At 40.5% G+C, this 17,686-nt stretch overlaps 1 protein-coding gene across 10 annotated transcripts in view; it reads left to right on the top strand.

Moving 5' to 3' along the window:
• Window positions 1-17,686, top strand: part of SLC17A5 (solute carrier family 17 member 5) — an 85,958-nt gene that overhangs the window by 64,176 nt on the left and 4,096 nt on the right. For 8 of the 10 annotated variants that reach the window (NM_001009742.1, XM_042253151.2, XM_060419179.1 and 5 more), the window contains 1 exon segment: window positions 5,664-5,754. The exons of the other annotated variants lie outside the window; for them this stretch is intronic. In NM_001009742.1, coding sequence (NP_001009742.1) covers window positions 5,664-5,754 — 91 coding nt within the window. 10 annotated transcript variants of the gene reach the window in all.

Raw genomic sequence — 17,686 nt, 5'->3', positions numbered from 1 at the left:
GTTTAGTCGCTCAGTCGTGTCCAACTCTTTTAGACCCCATGCACTGCAGCACACCAGGCTTCCCTGTCCTTCACTGTCTCTCGGAGCTTGTTGAAACTCAGGTCCACTGAGTTGGTGATGCCATCCAACCATCTCATCCTGTGTCATCCCCTTCTCCTCCTACCTTAAATATTTCCCAGCATCAAGGTCTTTTCTAATGAGTCAGCTCTTCACATTAGGTGGCCAAAGTATTGGAGCTTCAGCTTCAGCATCAGTCCTTCCAATGAATATTCAGGACTGATTTCCTTTAGGATTGACTGGTTTGATCTCCTTGCATTCCAAGGGACTCTCAAGAGTCTTCTCCAACACCACATTTCAAAAGCATCAATTCTTTGGTGCTTTATGTCCAAGTCTTTATAGTCCAACTCTCACATCCAAACATGACTACTGGAAAAACCATAGCTTTGACTATACAGACTTTCGTTGGCAAAGTAATATCTCTGCTTTATAATATGCTGTCTATGTTTGGCATAGCTTTTCTTCCAAGAAGCAAGTATCTTTTAATTTCATGGCTGCAGTCACCATCTGCAGTGATTTTGGAGCCCAAGACAATAAAGTGTGTCACTGTTTCCATTGTTTCCCCATCTATTTCCCATGAAGTGATGGGACCAGATGCCATGATCTTTGTTTTTTGAATGTTGGGTTTAAGCCAACTTTTTCACTCTCCTCTTTCACTTTCATCAAGAGGCTCTTTAGTTCCTCTTTGCTTTCTGCCGTGAGGGTGGTGTCATCTGCATATCTGAGATTATTGATATTTCTTCCAGCAATCTTGATTCCAGCTTGTGCTTCATCCAGTCTGGCATTTCTCATGATGTACTCCACATATAAGTTAAATAAGCAGAGTGACAATATACAGCCTTGACATACTCCTGAGCCACGTGGGAAGCCCATTATTCTGGTGACTAAGTTGTATTGCATTTTTGACCCATAGTCTTTCTCATTAAGTAAACTGTAAGCTTCTTGAGAACAGGAGCTATGTTTAATTCATTACTGGACACAAGGATGCTCTATAGTGGTGGACACAAATGACATACTTAGGAATTTTTTGTTAAGTGAGCCGCCGCAGTGAGAAGCACATGAGCTGCAGTGAAGCATAGTGCCTGTTCACCACAGCCAGAGAAATGCCACGCAGCAGTGAAGACCCAGCTCGGCCAAACATAAATAAATACATAAAATTTAAGAATTATTTGTTAAGTGAATGGATGGATGGGTGAGTGACAGCAGTAGTTGGTGTTTACTATTAAAATGGCTTGAACTCTTGGATCTCCTTCATGCATTAGAATTATAATTGGTTAGAAACTGTGATAAGAATCGACTATGTTCCAAAGAAGATATTAGGGTGAGTGATGTATTTCTTACACATTTGAGGAGTATTTTCATAATCAACAATTTTAGCTCATCCTTTTCCATCTGATTCTGAGACTAGTCAATAAATTGTGGGAAAATAAGACATAATTTTTAAAAATGCATTCAACAGATTATTTATTGACCAAAGTGGTATGTGTCCTGGGCACACCCAGATTCTATCCTCAAGGAGGTTAAAATAATAAACTATAGTTTTTTTTTAATTTATGTTGGAGTCCAGTTGATTTACAGTGTTGTATTAGTTGGACAGCAAAGTGAGTCAATTTGCTGTATATGTATATGAATCTATTATACATATCCATATATCCTCTTTTTTAGATTATTTTCCCATGTAGGTCATTATACAGTATTGAGTAGACTTCCCTGTGCTATGGAATAGAGCCTTACCAGTTATCTTTTTTATATATAGTAGTATATGTTTGTCAGCCCCAGTCCCACAGTTTATCTTTCTCCTCCTTGCCCCTCCTGATAACAGTGTCTCTTTTCTACATCTGTGACTCTATTTCTGTTTTGTAAATAAGTTCATTTGTACCATTTTTTTAGATTCCACATGCCCATCCATGTTGCTGCAAATGGCATTCTTTCTTTCTTTTTGTGGTTGAGTAATATTCCATTAAACATATGTACCATGCCTTCTTTATCCATTCCTCTGTTGATGGATATTTTATATATCTGTAACAATGCCTTATTGAAAACAGTCATCATTGAATTCACAATGTAGGAAAGATCAGTTTTCTCATGCTTAAATTTTTGCTACAAGCCCCAGCATTATAGGTTATAACATTCCAATATTAAGTACTGATTTGGAACCAGACAAATTGAGTAACATTTTATAGTCTTTCTTTCTTTCTTATCTATAGAGTAAAGATAACCTTCCTCTTGGGGTTCATTTTACTGTTAAAGTGGGATAAGATATAAAAACTACTTAGAACCCTGCCTGGCATAAGGTTTTTCAATAGGCAATCAGTCCTGTTAGCATGTAAATATATATTGACATGGTATTTTCTAAACCTTTTCTTCTGTGGACTAAGATATATATTTTCTATGGATAATTTTGTTACTCAGATTTCAAAGAATTTGAATAGATTTTTAACTATTAACCCCACAGAATTCTAAGGCTCCAATAGCACAGAATCCAGGCTGAGTCCATACAACAGTTTCTTTCCCCCAGGCTCTCATCAATCTTTCATGGCCTTTCTTGCCTAGTGTAATATAAATACTTGAATGAGCTTCTTGGTGTTGACATTTAGAATTTCACAACATTCATCTGCACTTAATATCTGTCACTGAAAAGGCCTGGCAACACTGCAGTCATTTCCTCCTACTGCCAAGGTGTTAATGCTTTAAAAAAAAAAAAAAAAAAAAAAAGGACAAGTTCTGCCAAGGTTGGTTAATTTAAGATCTGCTCCCTAAAGGGCATAAGCCAGAAAGTTCTGAGCTCTTTTGTTTTGTTGTTGTACACTGTGTACGGTTTTCAACATAAAATTTTGTGATGTTTATAGATAACTGAATTGGGTTTAGCAGGATATTTTATTTAGGCACTGTGTCGATCAACTCAGGATGCCATAAAAATACCATGTGGCTGAGTATCTTAAAAAACAGAACCTGATCTTCTCACAATTCTGGAGGCTAGAAGTCTGAGGTCAGGATGCCTGCTGGGCAGTATTCTGGTGAGGGCTGCCCTCCTGGTTTGCAGACAGCCACCTTCTCACTATGTCTTCACGTGGCCTCTCCTCCATAGGAGCTCACAGAAACAGAGAGAGCAATCTGCCTTTCGTCCTTTTCTGGTAAGGCCACCAACCCTATTAGGTTGGGAGCCTATCTTTATGACCTCATTTAACCTCAATTGCTTCTTAAAAGCCCTGTCTCCAAATACAGTCACATTGGAAGTATGGGTTGGGGGAGGACACAATTCTGTCCATAGCAGGCACTTTTCCATGTCTAAAATGGGGTGAGGAATTTCAGATCAGTGGTCTGCAACTGAGGTACTGAGGATCCTAAACCTAACAGAAACAGTATCATCCCAAATAAGACTATGTGGTCTAATTAATACCAAGCTTCTTTAATTTTGACCACAATTTTATTTTATAATATCACTGATTATCTCATTAAAAAGTTTAATATCTCTAATTGGCCTTTGCATGTAACTTGGTGGCTTTTGGGCTTCCCTGGTAGCTCAGCTGGTAAAGAATCCAACTGCAATGCAGGAGACCCCGTTTCAATTGCTGGGTGGAAAAGATCCCCTGGAGAAGGGATAGGCTACCCACTCCAGTATTCATGGGCTTCCCTTGTGGCTCAGATACTAAAGAATCCTTTTGCAATGTGGGAGACCTGGGTTCGATCCCTGGGTTGGGAAGATCCCCTGGAGGAGGGCATATCAACCCACTCCAGTATTCTTACCTGGAGAATCCCCATGGACAGAGGAAGCTGGCGGGCTACAGTCCATGAGGTCGCAAAGAGTCGGACACAACTGAGTGACTAAGCACTGCACACAGCACAGGTGAGTTTTATAAAAAGTAATTTAATTTACTTGATTAACTAATGTTTAACTCTACCACCACCATTGAGTTTTCATGCTAAAAATAACAAACCTAAATGTAATGAACCGTCTAGGATCTCAAGTCTGTAGTCTGCCACGACCCTATGGACTGTAGTCTCCCAGGCTCCTCTGTCCATGGAATTCTCCAGGCAAGAATACTGGAGTGGGTTGCCTGCCATTCCCTTCTCCAGGGAATCTTTCTGACCCAGGGATTGAATCCGGGTCTCCTGCACTGTAAGCAGATTCTTTACTGTCTGAGCCACCAAAGAAGCCCATAGATACTACCAGCGTACAGGAAATACAGGGGAGATAAAGTGAAGTCGCTCAGTCATGTCCGACCCTTTGCAGCCCCATGGACCGTAGCCTACCACGCTCCTCCTTCCATGGGATTTTCCAAGTAAGAGTACTGGAGTGGATTGCCATTTCCTTTTTCAGCGGATCTTCTCAATCCAGGGATCAAACCTGGGTCTTCCACATTGCAGGCAGACGCTTTACCATCTGAGCCACATAGGACTGTATCAAATGATGCCTCAGTCTACAAAATTTAGAATTGTAAGGCCATCTGCAAGACAAAATCCCAAGTTCTTCTGTTAATACACACAACTTAGAATACTGTTCAGCAACCCTAGCATGTAATCCAAAATGTTGCATACTGTATAATCCTTCAGAATCAAGTCCCAGGAGAAGGTACTTTGTCCCTTTGTCTCCAGGGGACAAAGCTCCAGCAGCCGGTCCAGCCAGAGCCCCATAGGATCAGGCATGGGACCTGACCAACTGCAGGTCACACACCATTTCTCTGGTCAGCATGTATTGAATTAGCATATATGTTGTACTGGAAATAATAAAGGAGAATAAAACATGAGTTTTCAGGGACACTATGGGGTTAAAATTAGCAAACTTGAATTAGATAATGATTACCTCTTAAAACATGAAGTACCAGCTTTGAGGACAATAAAGATTCTGAAAAGAATTTTTATCAATAGGAATTTTTGTCATCTACACACAGTTTCAAATGAAACTGTTTGTCTATTTCTGGGACAATATGCAGGGATTTAGCTACAGGAAGACATGTAATAAGTTCAACAAATAAGTTGTGAAACTGTGCTTGATATCCCATTTCTATAATAATATATTATGTTATTAGATATATTAAAATATATACAGGAAAAAATTAGGATATTTACCAAAATGTTACTGTTGATTGTATCTACATAGAAGGATTATAAATAATTTTACTTTCTTCATAGTATTTTTCTTATTTTAAATTTTTAACAATGACATAAATTTTGTAATCAGGAAACAAATTCTCTTTTTAACTTCAAAAATTTTAAGATACATGAAGCTTCCTATCTAGATACCATCTTGTATGAAAATCATATCTCAGCACGTCTCCATTTCACTGTAAAAGAGATCATTTCAGTGGCTGTGTTCCTCTATATGATGTTAGAACTATTGAAATACGAGGTTTTCAGCAGCTAACTATTTAGTCCTATTTCAGTAAGACATTGCATTTAGACATAAAATTTCACAAGAGTACAGCATGGGAATGTAGCTATCTATGGACAGAAGCTACTTAAATGTGTAACACAGGGAATTGCCTGGTGGTTCAGTGGTTAAGATTCTGCACTTCCATTGCAGGGAGTACAGACAAATTCAATTCCCACCCTCCCAAAACACCTGTGTAACACATTAATAAACCTCTATGAAAATGTTTCTGCAGGTATGCTGGTATTCTCCTGGGCATCACAAATACCTTTGCCACTATTCCTGGAATGATTGGGCCCATCATTGCCAGAAGTCTTACCCCTGAGGTAAGTAGATAACTTACTTATAAACCAAAAAGGTTTAAACAGTTCATTTAAAACTGCACATCTATATCAAAGTTGAGTATATTTAATTAAGGGTAAAATGCTGAAAATGCTGAATCCCAAAGAAAGGCAATGCCAAAGAATGCTCAAACTACTGCACAATTGCACTCATCTCTGCTGCTGCTAAGTCGCTTCAGTCCTGTCTGACTCTGTGCGACTCCATAGACGGCAGCCCACCAGGCTCCCCCATCCCTGGGATTCTCCAGGCAAGAACACTGGAGTAGGTTGCTATTTCCTTCTCTAATGCATGAAAGTGAAAAGTGAAAGTGAAGTTGCTCAGTCGTGTCCGACACTTAGCGACCCCATGGACTGCAGCCTACCAGGCTCCTCCATCCATGGGATTTTCCGCACTCATCTCACACGCTAGTAAAGTAATGCTCAAAATTCTCCAAGCCAGGCTTCAGCAATACGTGAACCGTGAAATTCCAGATGTTCAAGCTGGTTTTAGAAAAGGCAGAGGAACCAGAGATCAAATTGCCAACACCCGCTGGATCATGGAAAAGCAAGAGAGTTCCAGAAAAAACATCTATTTCTGCTTTATTGACTAAGCCAAAGCCTTTGACTATGTGGATCACAATAAACTGTGGAAAATTATTCAAGAGATGGGAATACCAGATCACCTGACCTGCCTCTTGAGAAACCTATATGCAGGTCAGGAAGCAACAGTTAGAACTGAACATGGAAAAACAGACTGGTTTCAAATAGGAAAAGGAGTATGTCAAGGCTGTATATTGTCACCCTGCTTATTTAACTTATATGCAGAGTACATCATGAGAAACGCTGGACTGTAAGAAGCACAAGCTGGAATCAAGATTGCCGGAAGAAATATCAATAACTTCAGATATGCAGATGACACCACCCTTATGGCAGAAAGTGAAGAGGAACTAGAAAACCTTGATGAAAGTGAAAGAGGAGAGTGAAACACTTGGCTTAAAGCCCCACATTCAGAAACAAAGATCATGGCCTCTGGTCCCATCACTTCATGGGAAATAGATGGGGAAACAGTGGAAACAGTGTCAGTCTTTATTTTGGGGGCTCCAAAATCACTGCAGATGGTGATTGCAGCCATGAAATTAAAAGATGCTTGCTCCTTGGAAGGAAAGTTATGACCAACCTAGACAGCATATTCAAAAGCAGAGATATTACTTTGCCAACAAAGGTCCATCTAGTCAAGGCTATGGTTTTTCCAGTGGTCATGTATGGATGTGAAAGTTGGACTGTGAAGAAGGCTGAGCACCGAAGAATTGATGCTTTTGAACTGTGGTGTTGGAGAAGACTCTTGAGAGTCCCTTGGACTGCAAGGAGATCCAACCAGTCCATTCTAAAGGAGATCAGTCCTGGGTGTTCTTTGGAAGGAATGATGCTAAAGCTGAAACTCCAGTACTTTGGCCACCTCATGTGAAGAGTTGACTCATTGGAAAAGACTCTGATGCTGGAAGGGATTGGGGGTAGGAGGAGAAGGGGACGACAGAGGATGAGATGGCTGGGTGGCATCACTGACTCGATGGATGTGAGTCTGAGTGACCTCCAGGTGTTGGTGATGGACAGGGAGGCCTGTCATGCTGCAATTCATGGGGTCGCAAAGAGTCGGACATGACTGAGTGACTGAACTAAACTGAATTGAAAATGCTGAATGCCTATTCTTGTGCAGTTATTTACAGCAATGAAAAGCTAAATGCCTTAGTAGATGGGAAAGTATATTTCAAAGAACACTCTGAATTTTAGACAGAACAATAGAACGAAGTTAAATGAAAATCTTGTAACTGAACCTGCACAAGTCCTTAACAGTTGTGATATTATAGCAGATACATGACTTGTATCTTTGGTTTGAACAAATAAATCTGGCAGTGTAGAATTATTCAAGAAGTGGAACCACAGAGGTATCAGGAATCATGTGTGAATGAACAAAAACAGTTGAAATTATCAAGAACATTTAGAAGAACAGAAGATTTAGCAAAATGTATAGATGTCTTTGGGCTTCCCTGGTGACTCAGTGGTACAGAATCTGCCTGCAGTGCAGGAGACACAGGTTCAATCCCTGAGTTGGGAAGATCCCCTGGAGGAGGGCCGTGGCAACTCATTCCAGTATTCTTGACTGGAGAATCCCATGGACAGAGGAGCCTGGCAGACTACATGGGATCACAAAGAGTCAGACACAACTGAAGTGACTTAGCAGGCATGCATAGCTGTCTTCACATATTCAAAAGATGGTGACTTCTCTCAACAGTTCCACAAAAGCAGATAGAAGTTGTGAAAGTGAAGTGAAGTCGCTCAGTCGTGCCCGACCCTCAGCGACCCCATGCATTGCAGCCTACCAGGCTCCTCCGTCCATGGGATTTTCCAGGCAAGAGTACTGGAGTGGGATGCTTAGAAGTTAGGAGGAGATAAACAGCAAATTTTCTATTTAGAGCTGTTACTGTGTGGAATGGGCTGCCCTATGACTTAGTGGGCTTCCCTAGTGGCTCAGCAGTAAATAATCTACCTGCAGTGTAGGAGACACAGGTCCAATGTGGGTTCAATCCCTGGTTTGGGAAGGTCTCCTAGAAAAGGAAAATGGCAACCCACTCCGGTATTCTTGCCTGGGAAAGCCCGTGGACAGAGGAGCCTGGCGTATTACAGTCCATCAGGTTCCAAGAGTCAGACACAGGGCTTCCCTGGCGGCCGAGTGGTAAAGAGCTCACCTGCCAGTGCAGGAGACATGGGTTCAATCCCTGGTCTGGGACAGTCCCACATGTTGTGGAGCAACTAAGCCAGTGCACCACAGCTACTGAAGTCCATGCACCTGGAACCTGTGTTCCACAACAAGAGAAGCCACCACAATGAGAGGCCTGCATCTAGAATGTAGCCCCGGCTCGCCACAACTACAGAGAGCCCGTGCAGCAACAAAGACCCAGCAAGGCCAAAATAAATAAATAAACAAAAATTTTTAAAAAAAAGAGTCAGACATGACTTAGCAACTAAACCACCACCATCTTGAATTAGTGAGCCCTGAAATAGTCAAACATATATTCAACTGGAACTTCTTTTTTTTTCTTCCTCTCTTCTATTTTATTTTTTATTTTTTAAATTTATTTTAATTGGAGGCTAATTACTTTACAATATTGTAGTGGTTTTGGCCATACATTGACATGAATCAGCCATGGGTTTACATGTGTACCCCATCCTGAACCCCACTCCCGCCTCCCTCCCCATCCCATACCTCTGGGTCATCCCAGTGCACCAGCCCTGAGCACCTTGTCTCATGCATCGAACCTGGACTGGCAGTCTGTTTCACATATGATAATATACATGTTTCAGTGCCATTCTCCCAAATCATCCCACCCTTGCCTTCTCCCACAGAGTACAAAAGACTGTTCTATACATCTGTGTTTCTTTTGCTGTCTCGCATATAGGGTTATCATTACCATCTTTCTAAATTCCATGTATATGTGTTAGTATACTGTATTGGTGTTTTTCTTTCTGAATTACTTCACTCTGTACAATAGGCTCATTTCATCCATCTCATTAGAACTGATTCAAATGTACTCTTTTTAATATTCCGTTGTGTATATGTACCACAGCTTTCTTATCCATTCGTCTGCCAGTGGACATCTAGGTTGCTTCCATGTCCTGGATATTATAAACAGTGCTGTGATGAACATTGGGGTACATATGTCTCTTTCGATTCTGGTTTCCTCGGTGTGTATGCCCAGCAGCAGGATTGCTGGGTCATAAGGTAGTTCTATTTTCAGTTTTTTAAGGAATCTCCACACTGTTCTCTGTAGTGGCTGTACTAGTTTTCATTCCCACGAACAGTGTAAGAGGGTTCCCTTTTCTCCACACCCTCTCCAACTAGACTTTTGGATAGCAGCCATTCTGACCTGCGTGAGATGGTATCTCATTGTGGTTTTGATTTGCATTTCTCTGATAATGAATGATGTTGAGCATCTTTTCATGTGTTTGTTAGCCATCTGTATGTCCTCTTTGGAGAAATGTCTGTTTAGTTCTTTGGCCCATTTTTTGATTGGGTCGTTTATTTTTCTGGAATTGAACTGCAGGAGTTCCTTGTATATTTTTGAGATTAATTCTTTGTCAGTTGCTTCCTTTGCTATTATTTTCTCACATCCTGAAGGCTGTCTTTTCACCTTGCTTATAGTTTCCTTTCTTCTGCAAAAGCTTTTAAGTTTAATTAGGTCCCATTTGTTTATTTTTGCTTTTATTTCCATTACTCTGGGAGGTGGGTCTTAGAGGATCCTGCTGTGATTTATGTCAGAGAGTGTTTTGCCTATGTTTTACTCTAGGAGTTTTATAGTTTCTGGTCTTACATTTAGATCTTTAATCCATTTAGAGGTGTTTTTTTGTGTATGGTGTTAGAAAGTGTTCTAGTTTCATTCTTTTACAACTGGCTGACCAGTTTTCCCAGCACCACTTGTTACAGAGATTATCTTTTCTCCATTGTATATTCTTGCCTCCTTTGTCAGAGATAAGGTGTCCATAGGTGCATGGATTTATCTCTGGGCTTTCTATTTTGTTCCATTGATCTATATTTCTGTCTTTGTGCCAGTACCATACTGTCTTGATGACTGTGGCTTTGTAGTAGAGCCTGAAGTCAGGCGAGTTGATTCCTCCAGTTCCATTCTTCTTTCTCAAGATTGCTTTGGCTATTTGAGGTTTTTTGTATTTCCATACAAATTGTGAAATTATTTGTTCTAGTTCTGTGAAAAATACCATTGGTAGCTTCATAGGCATTGCATTGAATCTGTAGATTGCTTTGGGTTGTATACTCATTTTCACTATATTGATTCTTCCAATCCATGAACATGGTATATTTCTCCATCTATTAGTGTCCTCCTTGATTTCTTTCATCATTGTTTTATAGTTTCCTATATATAGGTCTTTTGTTTCTTTAGGTAGATATAGTCCTAAGTATTTTATTCTTTTCGTTGCAATGGTGAATGGAATTGTTGCCTTAATTTCTCTTTCTGTTTTCTCATTGTTAGTATATAGAAATGCAAGGGATTTCTGTGTGTTAATTTTATATCCTGCAACTTTACTGTATTCCTTGATTAGCTCTAGTAATTTTCTGGTGAGGTCTTTAGGGTTTTCTATGTATAGGATCATGTCATCTGCAAACAGTGAGAGTTTTACTTCTTCTTTTCCAATCTGGATTCCTTTTATTTCTTTTTCTGTTCTGATTGCTGTGGCTAAAACTTCCAAAACCATGTTGAATAGTAGCGGTGAGAGTGGGCAAACTTGTCTTGTTCCTGACTTTGGGGAAATGCTTTCAATTTTTCACCATTGAGGATAATGTTTGCTGTGTGTTTGTCATATATAGCTTTTATTATGTTGAGGTCTGTTCCTTCTATTCCTGCTTTCTGGAGGGTTTTTATCATAAATGGATGTTGAATTTTGTCAAAGGCTTTCTCTGCATCTGTTGAGATAATCATATGTTTTTATCTTTCAATTTGTTACTGTGGTATATTACATTGATTGATTTGTGGATATTAAAGAATCCCTGTGGTCATGTGTGGATGTGAGAGTTGGACTGTGAAGAAAACTGAGCACTGAAGAACTGATGCTTTTGAACTGTGGTGTTGAAGAAGACTCTTGAGAGTCCCTTGGATTGCAAGGAAATCCAACCAGTCCATTCTAAAGGAGATCAGTCCTGGGTGTTCTTTGGAAGCACTGATGCTAAAGCTGAAACTCCAGTACTTTGGCCACCTCATGCGAAGAGTTGACTCACTGGAAAAGACTCTGATGCTGGGAGGGATTGGGGGCAGGAGGAGAAGGGGATGACAGAGGATGAGATGGCTGGATGGCATCACTGACCTGATGGACATGAGTTTGAGTAAACTCTGGGAGTTGTTGATGGACAGGGAGGCCTGGCGTACTGCAATTCACGGGGTCACAAAGGATCGGACACAACTGAGGAACTGAACTGAACTGAACTTCATCCCTGGGATAAAGCCCACTTGGTCATGATGTATGATCTTTTTAATATGTTGTTGGATTCTGTTTGCTAGAAATTTGTTAAGGATTTTTGCATCTATGTTCATCAGTGATATTGGCCTATAGTTTTCTTTTTTTTAGGGGGGGGCATCTTTGTCAGGTTTTGGTATTAGGGTGATAGTGGCCTCATAGAATGAGTTAGGAAGTTTACCTGCCTCTGCAGTTTTCTGGAAGAGTTTGAGTAGGATAGCTGTTACCTCTTCTTGAAATTTTTGGTAGAATTCAGCTGTGAAGCTCTCTGGTCCTGGGCTTTTGTTTGCTGGAAGATTTCTGATTACAGTTTCAATTTCCATGCTTGTGATGGGTCTGTTAAGATTTTCTATTTCTTCCTGGTTCAGTTTCGGAAAGTTATACTTTTCTAAGAATTTGTCCATTTCTTCCAAGTTGTCCATTTTATTGGCATATAGTTGCTGATAGTAGTCTCTTATGATCCTTTGTATTTCTGTGTTGTCTGTTGTGATTTCTCCATTTTCATTTCCAATTTTGTTGATTTGATTCTTCTCCCTTTGTTTCTTGGTGAGTTTGACTAATAGTTTGTCTATTTTATTTATCTTCTCAAGAACCAGCTTTTAGCTTTGTTGATTTTTGCTATGGCCTCTTTTGTTTCTTTTGCATTTATTTCTGCCCTAATTTTTAAGATTTCTTTCCTTCTACTAACCCTGTAGTTCTTCATTTCTTCCTTTTTTAGTTGTTTTAGGTGTAGAGTTAGGTTATTTATTTGACTTTTTTCTTGTTTCTTGAGGTAAGCCTGTATTGCTATGAACCTTCCCCTTAGCATGGCTTTTACAGTTTCCCATAGATTTTGGGTTGTTGTGTTTTCATTTTCATTCATTTCTATGCATATTTTGATTTCTTTTTTTATTTCTTCTGTGATTTGTTGGTTATTCAGAAGCATGTTGTTTAGCCTCCATATGTTGGAATTTTTAGTAGGGTTTTTTTTTTTTCTTGTAATTGAAATCTAATCTTACTGCATTGTGGTCAGAAAAGATGCTTAGAATAATTTCAGGGTTTTTTTTAAATATACCAAGGCAATATTTATGGCCCAGGATGTGATCTATCCTAGAGAGGTTCCATGTGCACTTGAGAAAAAGGTGAAATTCATTGTTTTGGGGTGAAATGTCCTATAGATATCAATTAGGTCTAACTGATCCATCGTATCATTTAAAGTTTGTGCTTCCTTGTTAATTTTCTGTTTAGTTGATCTATCCATAGGTGTGAATAGGGTATTAAAGTCTCCCACTATTATTGTGTTTTTGTTCATTTCCCCTTTCATACTTGTTAGCATTTGCCTTACATATTGTGGTGCCCTTATGTTGGGTGCATATATATTTATAATTGTTATATCTTCTTCTTGGATGGATCCTTTGATCATTATGTAGTGTCCTTCTTTATCCCTTTTCACAGCCTTCGTTTTAAAGTCTATTTTATCTGATATGAGTATTGCTACCCCTGCTATCTTTTGGTCTCCATTTGTGTGAAATATCTTTTCCAGCCCTTCACTTTCAGTCTATATGTGTCCCTTGTTTTGAGCTGGGTCTTTTGTAGACAGCATGTATAAGGGTCTTATTTTTGCATCCATTCAGTCAGTCTTTGTCTTTTCATTGGAGCATTCAACCCATTTACATTTAAGGTAATTGTTGATAAGCATGATCCCGTTGCCGTTTACTTTGTTGTTTTGGATTCGAGTTTATACATCCTTTCTGTGTTTACTGTCTAGAGAAGATCCTTTAGCATTTGTTGAAGAGATGGTTTGGTGGTGCTGAATTCACTCAGCTTTTGCTTGTCTGTAAAGCTGTTGACAGAATGTGGTCCGCTGGAGAAGGGAATGGCTAACCACTTCAGTATTCTTGCCTTGAGAACCCCATGAACAGTATGAAAAGGCAAAATGATAGCATACTGAAAGAGGAACTCCCCAGGTCAATAAGTGCCCAATATGCTACTGGAGATCAGTGGAGAAATAACTCCAGAAAGAATGAAGGGATGGAGCCAAAGCAAAAATAATTCCCAGTTGTGGATGTGACTGGTGATAGAAGCAAGGTCCGATGCTGTAAAGAGCAATATTGCATAGGAACCTGGAATGTCAGGTCCATGAATCACGATAAATTAGAAATGGTAAAACAGGAGATGGCAAGAGTGAACATCGACATTCTAGGAATCAGCAAACGAAAATGGACTGAATGGGTGAATTTAACTCAGATGACCATTATATCTACTACTATGGGCAGGAATCCCTTAGAAGAAATGAAGTAGCCATCATGGTCAACAAAAGAGTCTGAACTGCGGTACTTGGATGCAGTCTCAAAAATGATAGAATGATCTCTGTTCGTTTCCAAGGCAAACCATTCAATATCACAGTAATCCAAGTCTATGCCCCAACCAGTAATGCTGAAGAAGCTGAAGTTGAACGGTTCTAGGAAGACCTACAAGACCTTTTAGAACTAACACCCCAGAAAGATGTCCTTTTCATTATAGGGGACTGGAATGCAAAAGTAGGAAGTCAAGAAACACCTGGAGTAACAGGCAAATTTGGCCTTGGAATGCGGAATGAAGCAGGGTAAAGACTAATAGAGTTTTGCCAAGAAAATGCACTGGTCATAGCAAACACCCTCTTCCAACAACACAAGAGAAGACTCTACACATGGACGTCACCAGATGGTCAACACCGAAATCAGATTGATTATATTCTTTGCAGCCAAAGATGGAGAAGCCCTATACAGTCAACAAAAACAAGACCAGGAGCGGACTGTGGCTCAGATCATGAACTCCTTATTACCAAATTCAGACTCAAATTGAAGAAAACAGGGAAAACCGCTAGACCAGGTATGACCTAAATCAAATCCCTTATGATTACAGAGTGGAAGTGAGAAATAGATTTAAGGGACTAGATCTGATAGGTAGAGTGCCTGATGAATTAGGGACGGAGGTTCGTGACATTGTACAGGAGACAGGGATCAAGATCATCCCCATGGAAAAGAAATGCAAAAAAGCAAAAATGGCTATCTGGGGAGGCCTTACAAATAGCTGTGAAAAGAAGAGAAGCAAAAAGCAAAGGAGAAAAGGAAAGATATAAGCATCTGAATGCAGAGTTCCAAAGAATAGCAAGAAGAGATAAGAAAGCCTTCTGCAGCGATCAATGCAAAGAAATAGAGGCAAACAACAGAATGGGAAAGACTAGAGATCTCTTCAAGAAAATTAGCGATACCAAGGGAACATTTCATGCAAAGATGGGCTAGATAAAGGACAGAAATGGTCTGGACCTAACAGAAGCAGAAGATATTAAGATGAGGTGGCAAGAATACACAGAAAAACTGTATAAAAAAGATCTTCAAGACCAAGATAATTACGATGGTGTGATCACTCACCTAGAGCCAGACATCTTGGAATGTGAAGTCAAATGGGCCTTAGAAAGCATCACTACAAACAAAGCTAGTGGAGGTGATGGAATTCCAGTTGACCTATTTCAAATTCTGAAAGATGATGCTGTGAAAGTGCTGCACTCAATATGCCAGCAAATTTGGAAAACTCAGCAGTGGCCACAGGACTGGAAAAGGTCAGTTTTCATTCCAATCCCAAAGAAAGGCAATGCCAAAGAATGCTCAAACTACGGCACAATTGCACTCATCCTACACACTAGTAAAGTAATGCTCAGAATTCTCCAATCCAGGCTTTAGCAATACGTGAACCATGAACTTCCAGATGCTCAAGCTGGTTTTAGAAAAGGCAGAGGAACCAGAGATCAAATTGCCAACATCCACTGGATCATCGAAAAAGCAAGAGAGTTCCAGAAAAACATCTATTTCTGCTTTATTGACTATACCAAAACCTTTGACTGTGTGGATCACAATAAACTGTGGAAAATTGTTCAAGAGATGGGAATACCAGATCACCTGACCTGCCTCTTGAGAAACCTATATGCAGGTCAGGAAGCAACAGTTAGAACTGGACATGGAAAACAGACTGGTTCCAAATAGGAAAAGGAGTATGTCAAGGCTGTATATTGTCACCCTGCTTATTTAACTTACATGCAGAGTACATCATGAGAAATGCTGGCCTGGAAGAAGCACAAGCTGGAATCATGTTTGCTGGGAGAAATATCAATAACCTCAGATATGCAGATGACACCACCCTTATGGCAGAAAGTGAAGAGGAACTAAAAAGCCTCTTGATGAAAGTGAAAGAGGAGAGTGAAGAAGTTGGCTTAAAGTTCAACAGTCATAAAACGAAGATCATAGCATCTGGTCCCATTACTTCATGGGAAATAGATGGGGAAACAGTGGAAACATGTCAGACATTATTTTGGGGGGCTCCAAAAATCACTGCAGATGGTGACCACAGCCATGAAATTAAAAGACGGTTACTCCTTGGAAGAAAAGTTATGACCAACCTAAATAGTATATTGAAAAGCAGAGACATTACTTTGCCAACAAAGGTCCATCTAGTCAAGGCTATGGTTTTTCCAGTGATCACGTATGGATGTGAGAGTTGGACTGTGAAGAAAACTGAGCTCCAAGGAGTTGATGCTTTTGAACTGTGGTGTTGGAGAAGACTCTTGAGAGTCCCTTGGACTGCAAGGAGATCCACCCTGTCCATTCTGAAGATCAGTCCTGGGTGTTCTTTGGAAGGAATGATGCTAAAGCTGAAACTCCTGTACTTCGGCCACCTCATGCGAAGAGTTGACTCATTGGAAAAGACTCTGGTGCTGGGAGGCACTGGGGGCAGGAGGAGAAGAGGACAACAGAAAAACAGCTGGAATGGCATCACTGACTCGATAGACGTGAATCTGAGTAAACTCTGGGAGTTGTTGATGGACAGGGAGGCCTGGCGTGCTACGATTCATGGGGTTCCAAACAGTCGGACGCGACTGAGCAACTGAACTGAACTTTACCTGCTGAGTATTTATCTGCCTTTTCTGTATTCTGGCAGTTTGTGGTCCTCTTTATTGTGGAGGTTCCTCCCTGTGGGTGGGGTTGGACAAGTGGCTGGTCAAGGTTTCCTGGTTAGTGAAGCTTGTGTTGGTGTTCTGGTGGGTGGAGCTGGATTTTTCTCTCTAGAGTGCAATGAAGTGTCCAGTAGTGAGTTTTGAGATGTCTATGGGTTTGATATGACTTTGGACAGCCTGTATATTGAAGCTCAGGGCTATGTTCCTACTTTGCTGGAGAATTTGTGTGGTTTGTCTTGCTCTGGAATTTGTTGTCTCTTGGGTGGTGCTTTGTTTCAGTGTAGGTATGGAGGCTTTTGGATGAGATCTTATCGATTAATATTCCCTGGAGTCAGAAGTTCTCTGGTGTTCTCAGGTTTTGGACTTAAGCCTCCTGCCTCTGGTTTTCAGTCTTATTCTTACAGTAGCCTCAAGACTTCTCCATCCATACAGCACCGATGACAAAATATCTAGGTTAATGATGAAAAGATTCTCCACAGTGAGGGACACCCAGAGAGGTTCACAGAGTTACATGGAGAAGAGAAGAGGTAGGAGGGAGATAGAGGTAACCAGGAGAAGAGGGGGAATCAAAAGGGGAAAGAGCAATCTAGCCAATACTCAATTCTCTATGTCAACTGGCACTTCTTGAGTGCTTATTTGTGTAACAGATACAAAGGATTCGAAGGCAAAATTGCAAATTCTACATTTGAGAAGCTCATTATTTGAAGGTTGTATGTTAAAAAAAAAAAAAAAAGTACAGTGTGACAAAGGCAGAAAAAGATGTGTGTAGAGTGCTGTGGGCACAGAGAAGGAAACAACCAGTTTGTGAGGACAGAGACTGGAGGGGTGAGCTGGGGTGTGGGAGGGGCTGCCCATCCCCACCCCCCACCCCTGCCCCCAGTGCCCAGGCACTGCCCTGGAAACACCGTGGATCCGGGGCTGGTCTGCCCTGAAGCCAGAAGGCCGCCT

This window comes from Ovis aries, chromosome 8 (genome assembly GCF_016772045.2).
Source record: "Ovis aries strain OAR_USU_Benz2616 breed Rambouillet chromosome 8, ARS-UI_Ramb_v3.0, whole genome shotgun sequence".
NCBI lineage: Eukaryota > Metazoa > Chordata > Mammalia > Artiodactyla > Bovidae > Ovis > Ovis aries.
Note: the sequence above shows the minus strand (reverse complement) of the source record. Positions and strands in the feature narration are given on the sequence as shown.